Here is a 12,501-nt window from a genome sequence, read left to right as displayed (position 1 = left end):
CACTGGCCTTTTGTCCGTTATCAGTAAATCAGCAATTTTAAAACGTCTCGATTGCTGACTTTGAGAGGGAGGGTCTCTGAGAAATAAATAACCACCCTTCTCACACCCACCCACTGCAAGTTTCCCACCGCGTTTTCGCAAGTGTTTTTCTTTGTTTTCCACCTCCCAGCCTTTTTTTTGCTCGCTAGGGTTGGAAAGCTTTGATTCATCCTCGACTATAAGGATGAAATATCCTCTAAATACTATTCCCCAGCAAACAATGAATTCATAATTTATAAAGGCGAAACCGAGAATCTAATAAAACCAGAGCGCGCAAAATGGTCGCCCTGGAGTTTTGAAAGTGAAAAATAGAAGTGAAGGCCAGCAAGCAAAAAAAGGAGGGGAAAATACTGAAAATCTCGACAAAGAACGAAACCATCCGATTCGCTGTCGGAATGTGCGCTGAAAAATCTTGGCCCACGCCAGGATGGACCAAACGGGCTACTAAAGTGGTGGCACTATGGTGGAATTTAGGGTAACCGCACCTACTCTTGATTACAAAAAATAATCAAATTTTGACTCTTCAATCAAGTTTGATAAAAAAATGCAGAAAATTTTGTATTTTTTTTTTATTTTTGAAGCAGTTTTGAAATGATTTTCATAAAGAAAATTTAAAAAAAAATCAAATATTTTTCGAATTTCCATTTCGTCAACAAAAACCATCCCCCTACCGAAAAAGAAAGGCATTCCTCGTGGCCACAAATCCTGTCCGTGAATGTGAGCTTCCCGTGCACTTCTTTTGAAAATATGCAAAAATGCTTTACTACTCGGAACGTCATCGGGACGTTGGGAAAGCGGTGAAAATTGCAAAAAAAAAACCGTTGCCCAGAATGGTTCATTGCTGTGCGGAATGCATTCCACCAGTCAGCGGCAGAGCTGCCGAAAATAAAAACAACGTCGATTGTAAAGATTGCAGGATGGTGATAGAGGCTCAAAACACAGAAGTTTACGTTTTGATTTAATTGTAATTTTAATTTTTAGAAACTTTCAATAAATGTGCAATACTGAGTGTTTTGCACAGCTTTTTTTAATAAAAAAAAGAATTTTACATTGAGAAAATAAAAAAAAAACTTAAATTCAAAATAAAAAAAAGCAAAGCAATCCACTTTAACGACCCCCGGGTCTTTTGTGGGCTCTGTTGCAAGTTTCTGCTCATTTCTAGGCGTCCGAAGGTTATGTGTGGTGAGTCACCCAAAACCTCTTTTACGCAAATGGACCGACGTTTTACTTCCCCATCCGATAGAAGGCCAGGAGGATAAGGCGGGAATCGAACCCGCGCCCCATAGCAACTTAGGGATCGGCAGCCGAAGCCGCTAACCACCGCGCCACGAGGCCCCCCAAAATAAACTGTTTCTTAAAAAAAATAAAAAAATGATACAAATATTTTTTACTTTTCCTCATCGTACCAAAAGTGCAAAAGTGGGTCACGAGCCTACGATCGTGTCTGTTCTGAAAGGGTTGTGAAGGTGGCTGTCCAATAAAAGTTGATTCATTGCGCTGGGTTTTATTACTTTCGCGAGTAGTTGTGACCGTCCTTGGGCCTATTCAAAAAATAGCTGGCCTTTGAAGAATAGGGGAAAATTTTACCTAATATCGTTACACAATGAATTGAATGAAAATTACAATAAATTTTACAAGATTAATTTGGATGCATATTTATATTGTAAATCTGCAAGAATTTTATAAATTATGTTAACAAAAATGTATGATTTACCTTATTATTCCTAAAAAATCTAAAATTTAGGAAAACCTCAACAATTTCCAAGTTGAGCCAACTCATACAGCAGTTGCCCAACCCTTTGATTTCAGTTAAACTTTGCTCAAATAGATAACTTTGGTCCCTGATCACGAATTTGAGGTCCATTCCTCGATATCTCGTGATGGTGGGGTCCTTTCATTTTTCTTATTTCGTCGCCATCGTGCTAACTTGTCGTACGTGCATTTTGGGCCAAATTGGGTTAAGAACGCCATTTTGTGCACCTCACAATGCCTCACCTTTTGACCTTCACAGATCCCCAAAATTCGATTTCAATCCTGAGATATTCAATAAAAACCGAAAAAACTCCGTGCATTTTTGTCACTTTACATATGATAGTAGTTTCAATCTTGTCGTGCTATCTTGTCACTCCATGAAAATTGATGTAAGTGCGACAAAAGGCCAAAGAGATTTCAGGCCAGGAAAGTCAGGATGCGTTTGTCGCACGTACAAGCTAGACTACCGTAAACATTTGTAATTATAACTCGGGACTCCAGCAACCAACTTCAACCAAACTTTGGGACAATGCACAGAATGGTGAGCCAAACAAAACGTGTTTGTTATTGTTTACATTGCGTGCTCTCGTTTTTGAATATTCAAGGTCAAACATTAAAACGCGTTTTTCTCGGAACGTCAAAATGGCGGGTGCGACAAGATAGCACGACGACGTCGATTTACTAAGATACGCTTTTCAGTGATTACTCGAAATCTTGAAGAGATAGAAATTTGGTGTCAGGATTTTTTTTATAATAAAGAAACAACCCAGATACTGCCCCTCACAATGAAAATATTTTTTAAAGAAAAAAAAATCCATTTATTCTAGCACTAAAAAGCCACAACCAACGTACAAAAGGGTTATTATCATAATGCAAAATTTGCTGAAATTAAAAACTTTCAAAAACTTACCAAACTAGTCAAAGTCTTCATTTTTACAAAAAAAAAATCGTTAAATTTTGATAATTCTTCAATAATACAAGCAAACCCCTTATACATTTTTTTTTTAAATTGTTTGCTCTCAATTTTCTTAAGGAATTTACAGCAAAAAATCGCGGTTTAACAAAATCGGCCACTCTTAACTAGGCTTAGTGATTTTTCACGCTCGAAAACAACAAATTTCACGGGGACCTCAATTTCAAAACACCAAATTTCACGCGAATTTCGCGTTTCACGTGATAAAATGTTAAAATAACTCTGAAAATCTTATGTTTAAATCACATAAACTATTTTTTAATGCTTCATTGTACATAATTTTCAATAAACATTAAAAAACCTTCACTAAATTTGAACGTGACACAACAAAAATCTCCTAAATTTGAAAAAAAAATCCACCTGCTTTGTGGTTGGGCCCTATTTGTATTTTGAATCAAAATTGAAGGCATTCTCATTTATTGAATTGCTTTTTTAATATTCGACCAACAAAGCTTAAAAGTTTTCGCTGATTTACTTCTGTTTTATCAGTTTATATTTTATTTTATAGTTTGAATTTTCTGCGATATTTAGCACATTCAAAATATTTTTAAACTACAGCGATTGAAAATGTTACTAACTTTTGTTAGTTTCTTAAAAAAAATGCTTTTTAATTGAAAACTAATAGAATATCACAGTCCCTATATTAGTTTTTGATCAACAGTAACTCTTAAGGTTATTTTTATTCCTATTTAATTTCGCAGATTTCACGCTGTCCGCGAAATCGTGAAACCTCTTTTTCCTATATATTTCCTCAGCATATTTTTATGATCTTTTTGTTGCATTTTCTTTCTTTTAATGTGTTCTAATATTGACCAAAATATGTGATCGATCTGACGTCTACAGCCAGAGTTATTCAAAGTTCTGTCTCATTGTAGACGCACTTGGCAGGAACAATGAGACAGCTGGGGAACAATGTGACACTCTACAAAAATCAATACTTTTTTATTAAAACATCATGTTTTTATATTGTTCCATTGCAGGAGACTTGCTTATGTCAACATGAAACTTCAATTAACAAAAGTTATACTAAAAAGTATTCAAATTTTTAATATCCATATATTTTACGAAATACCTTTATATTGCTGGTTAAATGAAGTTCAAACTCAATAAATATGCCCAAAATTACTTCCAATTCATGTTTTGCAAGATTTCCATGGATTTTGAAAAGATTATTGAAGAAAAATCAAAGTGTCTCATTGTTACCCATGGGCCGAAATGAGTGGGGAACAATGAGACAGCCCTGGATTCTGGGTATATTCTTAATTTTGGTCAAACCTAATGAAAGGACATTGTAGCCCAACTCATGCCCTGTGAAATGACGAAAGAAATATGGAGAAATATTAGATTTTGTTTTAATGGTAGCCTATGAGCGAAAATGTAATTTTTTTGTCAAAGTTTACTTTGACACCCCAGAATCAAACATGTATGAATAACTTTGCAAGGGAGCGTCCATAAACAAAGTCACTATTATGGCAGACGTGTATCTAGTAGACACACCATTCCCCCAGATATGAGCCTGATTGGTTGAAACTACGTCTTGTGAGAGCCATTTTATCATTGTTTCCCGTGTCTCATTGATGACTACTCTACCCTACTACCCGAGTGTAGTGAGAGGGAGAGCTAAGGGAGTGTTCAGTAGCGATTGGTGTGGAAGTGACAAACGATAGGAATCGGTTAGAGCAGTTTTTCGTCGCGCTAGATTTGTGCTCGCGAGTGACTGAGTCTATTTGGAGCAATCATGACCCTTGCTTTTGTGTTTTGTTTGAGTCTTGACTAATCAGACTTGAAAGGGTTAAACCCTAAAATCGAAAAATATAGAATCAGCGTCTATTTTTTCAAGAAAGCCCAATTTACTGCCTGCTCGCAGATGTATTACACTCTTTTATTATTCAAATGTACACGATTGACCGAAACTGTGAGCAGGAAAATTCCTCACTTTCAAATTTGCCAACACGCTGCCGCCGCCGCAGCTTCCGGATGGAGCCCCAAACACGGCTTTGCTATCAAACACTACTTCACGGAATCGGTGGTCAAACGCAAATTCGGACCACGTGCCTTCGACGGTGGCCCTATGAATTGACCAGCAGCTGGGTAGCTACATGCATCGGTACTTGGTTTATACCTCTGTTTCGAGGACGGTACCGTGAAACGTTTTCTCTCCAAATTCATAAAAATTATTCCACGCCGGTTGTTTTCACACCAGAGAGGACCAGTTTGGGGTTTTTTTTTCCTGCCGTCACAGCCAGGGTTTGTGGGTTCTATGTCCGCGTCCGCGGGTAGTTATTACAGTGGAAGGATTTTTTTTTTGGCGCGGAACTGGTCGAGATTTTCGCCTGGAAGGGAAGTTTTTTTGTTGGGGGTGGGACACTTTCCAGCACTGCACGAGGGGTGCGTACTTAGGTTGATTGCCTTGAAATGCTTTTCGTGAAATTAGAATATGTTTTCAGAAAAGAAAATTTTGTTGAGGTATCAATTTTTTCATGAATGATCAATTGGGACCTAAAATTGAGTTTTAAATTCACATTTAATTACACAGACTGATACAGCTTATTTTTCTTAGTACAGCATGGCCCATGAAAAAATGCGACATTGTTAATAGGTGTAAATCGGGACTATTTTTACTATTTATGATGTATGTAGCATGCGTACATGTTAAATAGGTTCAAAACAAACAATCAATGTCTTTAAAACCATTCCCTTAGCATAACATAAGTTACAGCTCATTGAAATTTATAATTTCCAATTTGCTCTACGCCCAGGCCATATAAAGAAAAACATACTTTTTTTCATGTTGGTCGATCTGGATAGCCTATTATGGTATTTTTATGGACTAAAAAGTATACAGCCTTCAAGGTTACTGTTTTTGAGAGTTGTAAGAGTTAGTTCCACCGAATTTTACGCATTCTATTTACCAGTTATAGTAAAATAGTGAACTTTTCAAAAATATCCCGATTCTGAAAATGCATCAATTTTTGGTATTTTTTGGAGCCTGCAATGTTTCAACGAAAAAAACAAATGCTACTAATGATGGTAATTGATACTAACAGATGCTCTGATGTGACTTTTATCAATAGGGGAGAGTGGGGAGACTTGATCCCCGGGGACACTTGATCCCAAGCCTGTATCTCGTCAGCATGTGGGTAAAACAATTAGCTTTGTTCTAGAAAGTTGTGCGAAATTGACTAAAACTCATTGTAGAAAACAAAGAAAAAAATTAAAAAATGTTTAGATTGAGTTACACACATTTTTCTATGACGTGCTGCAAAAAACTTCGAAGAGATCTTTTTTCTTTGTTTTGATAAGTATAGAAAACACTCAGAAATTATTCCAAAAAAAATTTTATACATGAATTGTTTGATAAACGTATCAACTCCAAAACCCTTACGAATTTGACGTTAAATTTATCGTCATACTATTTTTACAATCAATTGTTTAAAAAAGTGCGTTTAGGGAGACTTGATCCCTGCATTTTTACAGTCACTGGAATCAGCCTCAAGATTAAATAATTGGGCTGGGGTTTTGTACATAGTTTCCTTTAGTATAGTTGTACATAACTTACTGCAGTTTGAACCATTTTTCAATAGTTTTGTAAACAAAAATTAGCAGCTTTTGTAAACATGCTCAATTTTGGTCTAAAAAAATGAAAATTTTAGGTTTTTAAATTTTTTGCATGCTAAACTTGTTATATTTTGAACACAAACGAACAGGTTTAATGTGAAATTGCTGTAACTTATAGAAAATTAAAAGTTTGGATGAATAAGAAACATTTTTCATACGATTTCTTCAAAATGTTGAAAGGGGGATCAAATTACCCCCAACATTTTGAAAATGTCGGTTTAAAATAATTTTTTAAAACGCTTGGCATGATTCGAAGAGTTTATCTGATGAAATACCCTTTTCAGCCAAACATAGTTGAATGTTTAAGCTTTCAATTCATGCAAAAAGATCATAGTTTTGTGAGAAATTGACAAAGTTATGTGCGATACAAAAAAAGGGGATCAAGTCTCCCCACTCTCCCCTATAGAGCCGCTGGGCACGCTTTTGAGCCATCGACAACGGTTTTAAGTTATTGATTTATTTTGACAGAAACACACAAAATAATAACCAAAATGGCATTTTTCACACAAATTACCAATTTTAAACAAAATTCAAAAACTTTCTTGATTGGGCGTATTTAAGAAGGACTTCTAATGATGCTTTCGGTACATTGTTGGATATTTTAAATTTTAGGGTAAATATTGTTCCAAAAACACATTCATAATTGTAGACCGCCTGTACACATTTTTGGTGAACTGCAAAAAATTATCATGACGATATCTTCAAAACATACTAAACTAACACCATAATACATAAAAAATCAGATTGTTAAATAAATTTAAGAATGGCACCATTTTTTCTGTGAAAAAATGCACATGTCGCATTTTTTTATGGTCCATACTGTGCAATGACACTTTAATTGACCACAAAAAGCTTGTTGCAATGGATTTTTGAACTAATTTAAAAAAAATGGATCGCAGCTATTCTCCACAAAATCGGCCGATTTCGTGACCCTTTAATTTTTCGTAAAACTTGGTGAGGGCTCTCCCGATACAAAAAGCCATACAAACTCACACTACACAATTTTTGAAAAATGCACTGCATTGAAGCCACTAGTTCAGTGGTTATTTTCAAGACCTTCCTCTCTTTCAATTTTTCAATTTAGTATCAATTCACGAAAATCATAATTTTGACTTTAATTCATGTAGAAAGATTACAATTTTCATTGCAAAATATTGTTTCTACTGTTGCAGTAAAAGAACAAATTTTTAAAGATTATTTTAACAACAATTTTTCATGATCTGCTCATGTTAAATAGAATGCTAAACCTTATTAAAAATACATTTTGAAATAATCCTTCACAAACTGTTCTTGTATTAAGAAAATTTAGTTTTATTTCAGGCAAACTTACTTTACTAAACTACTCTTGGTGAGAGCTGGGAATTCGGATCGGATATTTTCGGACTCCGGATATCCGGATATCCAAATCCGGATAATTATCCGGAGCTCCGAAAAAACGGATATTATCCGAAATTTACGAATATCCCGACATTTTTTCATGTATTGCAACAAGAAGGAAACATTTTCCCCCAATTTTTGGTACAATTGATGGTGTTTGAAACATTATCAATAGGGGCAGAATAACTCAGAAAGATGAGGGACAGGGCACCCTGAACAACCAAAATTTATTAGATTTGAATCAATACATTAGTCAACTGTTCAATTATTCTGATGATTATTTTTAAAAAAGTGTCTTATTTCAATATAAAGCAATTCCATTTGAAAAGATTAAAGATGTCTCAGACGCAAATGAAAGTGATAAGTTGGAAATATAATTTGAGAACCGAATAAAACAGAATAAAAAACACATTTAAATAGTCGTAAGAAAATTTTAAATGCCGTTTTGACCATATCTTTACCAGAGAGATGTCTGAAAATATTTATATCGGATTCCTCGGGAAATTTTACGTAACAAAATCAAAAATGGGAAAATTTTCAACAACAGGATTCCATGATATGATTATTTGAAGATAATTTGAAAATGGAAAACATCATCTTTTTTCACTATAACTGCAAAAACTTTAAAATTTAGCGAAAACCTATAATTTTTGGGCACTCAAATTTTCTTAATTGAAAGATGCCCGATCGGAGAGCTGTTTTTTTTGGTTTATGCTCTTTTCAAATGGAATTGCTGCATATTTACTGATGATGGTATCATCATTCTGAATTTAAACCATTTGGAAATGTCATTCTTGATTTTAATTTTCCTTGAAAATTTATCTAAAGTAAAGTAAATCTTTCCTAGTTCCTGAGGGGAACACCTTTGAAGAGTATCGGGGCCGGCATACCTACGGATATCAGATAATTATCCATCTGTTCGGAGCTCCAAATTTTGGATATCCGAATATATCCGAAGTCCCAGTTCTACTCTTGGTAAATATTTAATTCGATACCCAAGCCCAAGAAAATTTCAAACACGAAAACAAATTAAAGCACTGTTCATGTTTCAAAGAATGTCAATGAATTCTGAATCACAGGTTATATTCAATATCTGTTTATGTGTTTTTGTTTTAAACAATATGGATATTCAGAGCAACTGATTTCTTCAAAACATATTTATTAAATTTATTGTTTTTGCCAGTAATTTTTTATACTTTAATAATAATAAACTTTTAAAGAAATTAACGTTTTTCACAAGAAATTTTTAAATTATTTTAAGCATTAAATCGTTGAGGAAAGTCCCCCCCCCCTCTCTCACTGGTTGAGAAACACTGCACTAGTTCGATTTTGATCAAAAATCATCGATTTTTTTCAAAATAACGTCATGATTCGAAATCTGGACACTTAGTAGTATATCATTTTTGTTATAGCTGGCAAAAAATCATGTAATAAGTTGGAAATGTAGAAACATCATCAGGATGTAGTATAAACAGTCAGTTTCAAGAAAATGCATGCAAAATATGTCTTTTCTAACATTTTTTCATGAGAATTTTAAAATTAAAATGACTTGTTGTGCTTCGAATCCCGGACACTGATAAAAGCTGATTCGAAATTCGGACTCTTTTGTTTCGAATTCCGGGCACTCGATTTTCTCCGTGTATAAACTCGTCTTAGAAACATTGAAGATTGCTCTTTTCGTTTCTGAGATACAGCAGCTCAAATGTATGGAAACAATAAAATTTAGGTTTAAGTTTCATTAAAACAGCACTCAATCTTCAAAAAAGGTTATCTCGCAAACTTAGAGTCTGATTTTCAGTATTAAAATATGGATTTCTCTGATGTCCCTTAAAAAAATATTTTAAAATTTAAAACTCAAGACAAAAAATGGAATTTTCGGTCCTAATCTATACCTAAATCTTTTCTGAAGACACCAAATCGATCAGAAAATTCTATTCTTGGATTTTCAAATGTTTACATACCATTCTTGTATGGACAGCTACCAAAATTTTATGGGCAAACCAATGATGCAAAATAAATTTTTTGGTCATAGGGAAGTCTCCGACAAAGTTAAATCAAAATTGAAAAATATAAATCAAATCCATTTCCAGTTTGCGCGAAGAATCGCGCAAATTATATATTGTTCTATGTTTCTTCAAAGAATAAGTTCGTTTCAAAATACAAAAAAATAATCTTAATATCTTAATATGTCAGGTGAAAAAAATAAAAAAAAAACATTTGGAAATTTTTTTACTAACTAATTAAAACACCCCTTGGAACACGATGTAACACAGAACACCACCGCAGCCGCGCGCGCCCTCTAGTAACAGTTTTTATTTACAGCAATTATTATTGCTCTATTTTTCATCCTGTTTGGCCCATTTTCACATGAATTTATTACGCCAAAATTGGCATTCTTGCAGTCGTCCCGGCTGCGGTTTGAGGGCCGGCTTTCTGTGCGGTAGAAATGTTAGTTTATTTTTTTGTGTGCGTCCGCGTTGCTTGCGCAGATTTACACACAATGACAATGCAGATAGAGGGAGACAACGGTTAGCAGGAGAGATTGAGACGGCGTTTGTGGAATTGCATTTGAATGGCATGTTGAATGTACTTTTTTATGATTTAAAAATATACAGTGCAATTTTAGTGTCATACAAGATGCCATAAAAGATTTCACGAAACTGGCGACACGACAAGATTGGGTTTTGAATTTTTATGAAATTTGCGAAAATTTGCTCGTTGGTTTCCCCCGCAGTTGGCGCACTAGCTTCGCGCAGTCGTTGCTTGGCATAGGGAAGTTTGGATCTTTTCGGGACAGACATTGAAACTCTCAAGTGTTCATTAATTGATTAGGCTATTTATTTAACAACAGTGGATCATTCCGCGGGCATGCAAAACACAGTTCGGCTCGCGACCTGTGCACAGTTAGACTAGAGAATATAACAATAACAACAACGGGCTATCAACAGGCAGAGGTTTCAACAACAGCAGGAGGTTACCGTTTACTGCTTGGACTCGCGCTTGTGGTGCGTCGGGATGTGATGGTGCTCCTCGTGCTGTTCGTGCTGCTGGTGATGTTCATGCTGCTGGTGGTGATGCTCGTGATGCTGCTGCTGCTGGTATTGGTAGTGCTGCTGGTGATGTTCCTCGCTTTCATCGGCATGTTCATTGTTGTGCTGAACCTGGTGTTCAGCGACAGAATGATCATGCTCCTGGGCTTGATGGTGGTGCTGGTGCTGACGGGGCAGGTACTCTTCACCCTGGTACGAGTGGTGCTCGTTCGACTGGCTGTGGGGGTGCTGCTCATGCTCGTGATGCTCTTCCTCGACGAACTTGGTCACCTTGAGGGCCACTGGCTTGTGTTCCTCCTCATCATGGTGATGTTGTTCATGGTGATGCTCATGGTGGTGTTCGTGGTGATGGGCATGCTCTTGCTCGTGCTGCTCGGCCAGGATCTGCTTATTGATGTAGACGGCGTACGGTCTGGGGACCTCGACCTTGTGAATAACTGGGACTTCGACCTTCTTCTCCACTTCTACTGTGACGGGGCGATCGACGTGCTTGATGACTTCCTTCTCGATGTACACCGGATATGGCTTCGGGACCTTGACGGTGAATGGCTTGGGCACCTCGACTTCGACCTTGTGGACTACGGGAACCTTGACTTCCACTGGGTACGGGACGTACCGATCGACATGGACTGGGACTTTCTTCTCGACGACGACTGGAACCTTCTTTTCCACTTCGACGCGATACGGGACTGGACGATCAACGTGGACCTTCTTCTCAACGTACACGGGAACCTTCTTTTCGACTTCGACTGCGTATGGGACCTTGACTGGGTATGGCACTGGGCGATCTACATGAACTGGGACCTTCTTCTCGATGTACACGGGCACCTTACGTTCAACTTCAACACGGTACGGAACCGGGCGATCAATGTGCACTGGAATCTTCTTCTCGATGATCGTGTGCTTCTCGACCTCTACGCGGTACGGCACTGGAACCTTCTTGGTGCGGGTGATGACAACGTGCTTGTCATTCTTCCAGTCGTGCTGGCTGTCCTGCTGATGCTGGTGCTGCTGCTGGAAGTAATGATCCTTAAAGTGCTGGTAGTTCTCCTCCGCGACTTCATATCCAAACGAAGGCTTGAATCCACCCTGCATTTCAGGCTTCTCCTGGTGTTCATGACTGCCGTGCTGCATCTGTTGCATCTTCTGATGCTTGTACCCATGGTCGTAGTAATCAATCAGTCCTCGCTTCTCGTGCACCTTGGCGTCCGAACCGTCCTCGTTGACGTCCACTTCCTTCGTGGGCCGCTCGATGGCCGCTCCCAGCGCAATGGCCACCGCCATTGACAACACAACAAATTGCTAGTGTAAAGAACAAAGATCACCTTAATTAAACCGCTCAAAACCAATATCAAAACCACTTCACGAACCTTCATCTCGGTCCCGTCTGCACTTGAACTAGGGGCCAACTACCAAATCCGGTGAACGATCGCAAGCGAATGATGCTCTTCTGCGCCGACCGCGGACCATTTATAGTGAAGCAATTTCTTCATCCTGTGTTATGATCTCTTTGCCAAGAGCGCGCGATTTCCGCTGGCATTTTCGATGATATCGCCGACTTCGTCGTCAAGCCCAAAAACAACGGTTCAGTAGATCACGAGAAGAAGAGGAGAAGGTGTTGCCACGGTCCAAGGCCACGATCGCGCGGGGTCGGGTCTTACTTTTTCCGTCCACAATAAGCGCGTTACGGCG

At 37.4% G+C, this 12,501-nt stretch overlaps 1 protein-coding gene across 1 annotated transcript; it reads right to left on the bottom strand.

The window, feature by feature from the left end:
- Window positions 1-10,575: 10,575 nt before the first annotated feature.
- On the bottom strand, window positions 10,576-12,300 carry LOC120423082 (involucrin-like). Its single transcript, XM_052708488.1, has 2 exons — window positions 12,180-12,300; window positions 10,576-12,111 (listed from the first exon to the last, which is right to left on the bottom strand). Exons 1-2 carry the CDS (start codon window positions 12,183-12,185, stop codon window positions 10,741-10,743), a joined length of 1,377 nt encoding a protein of 458 aa, XP_052564448.1. The 5' UTR covers window positions 12,186-12,300; the 3' UTR covers window positions 10,576-10,740.
- Window positions 12,301-12,501: the final 201 nt, after the last annotated feature.

This window comes from Culex pipiens, chromosome 2, assembly GCF_016801865.2.
Source record: "Culex pipiens pallens isolate TS chromosome 2, TS_CPP_V2, whole genome shotgun sequence".
Lineage (NCBI taxonomy): Eukaryota > Metazoa > Arthropoda > Insecta > Diptera > Culicidae > Culex > Culex pipiens.
This window is presented reverse-complemented; position numbering and strand designations above follow the sequence as displayed.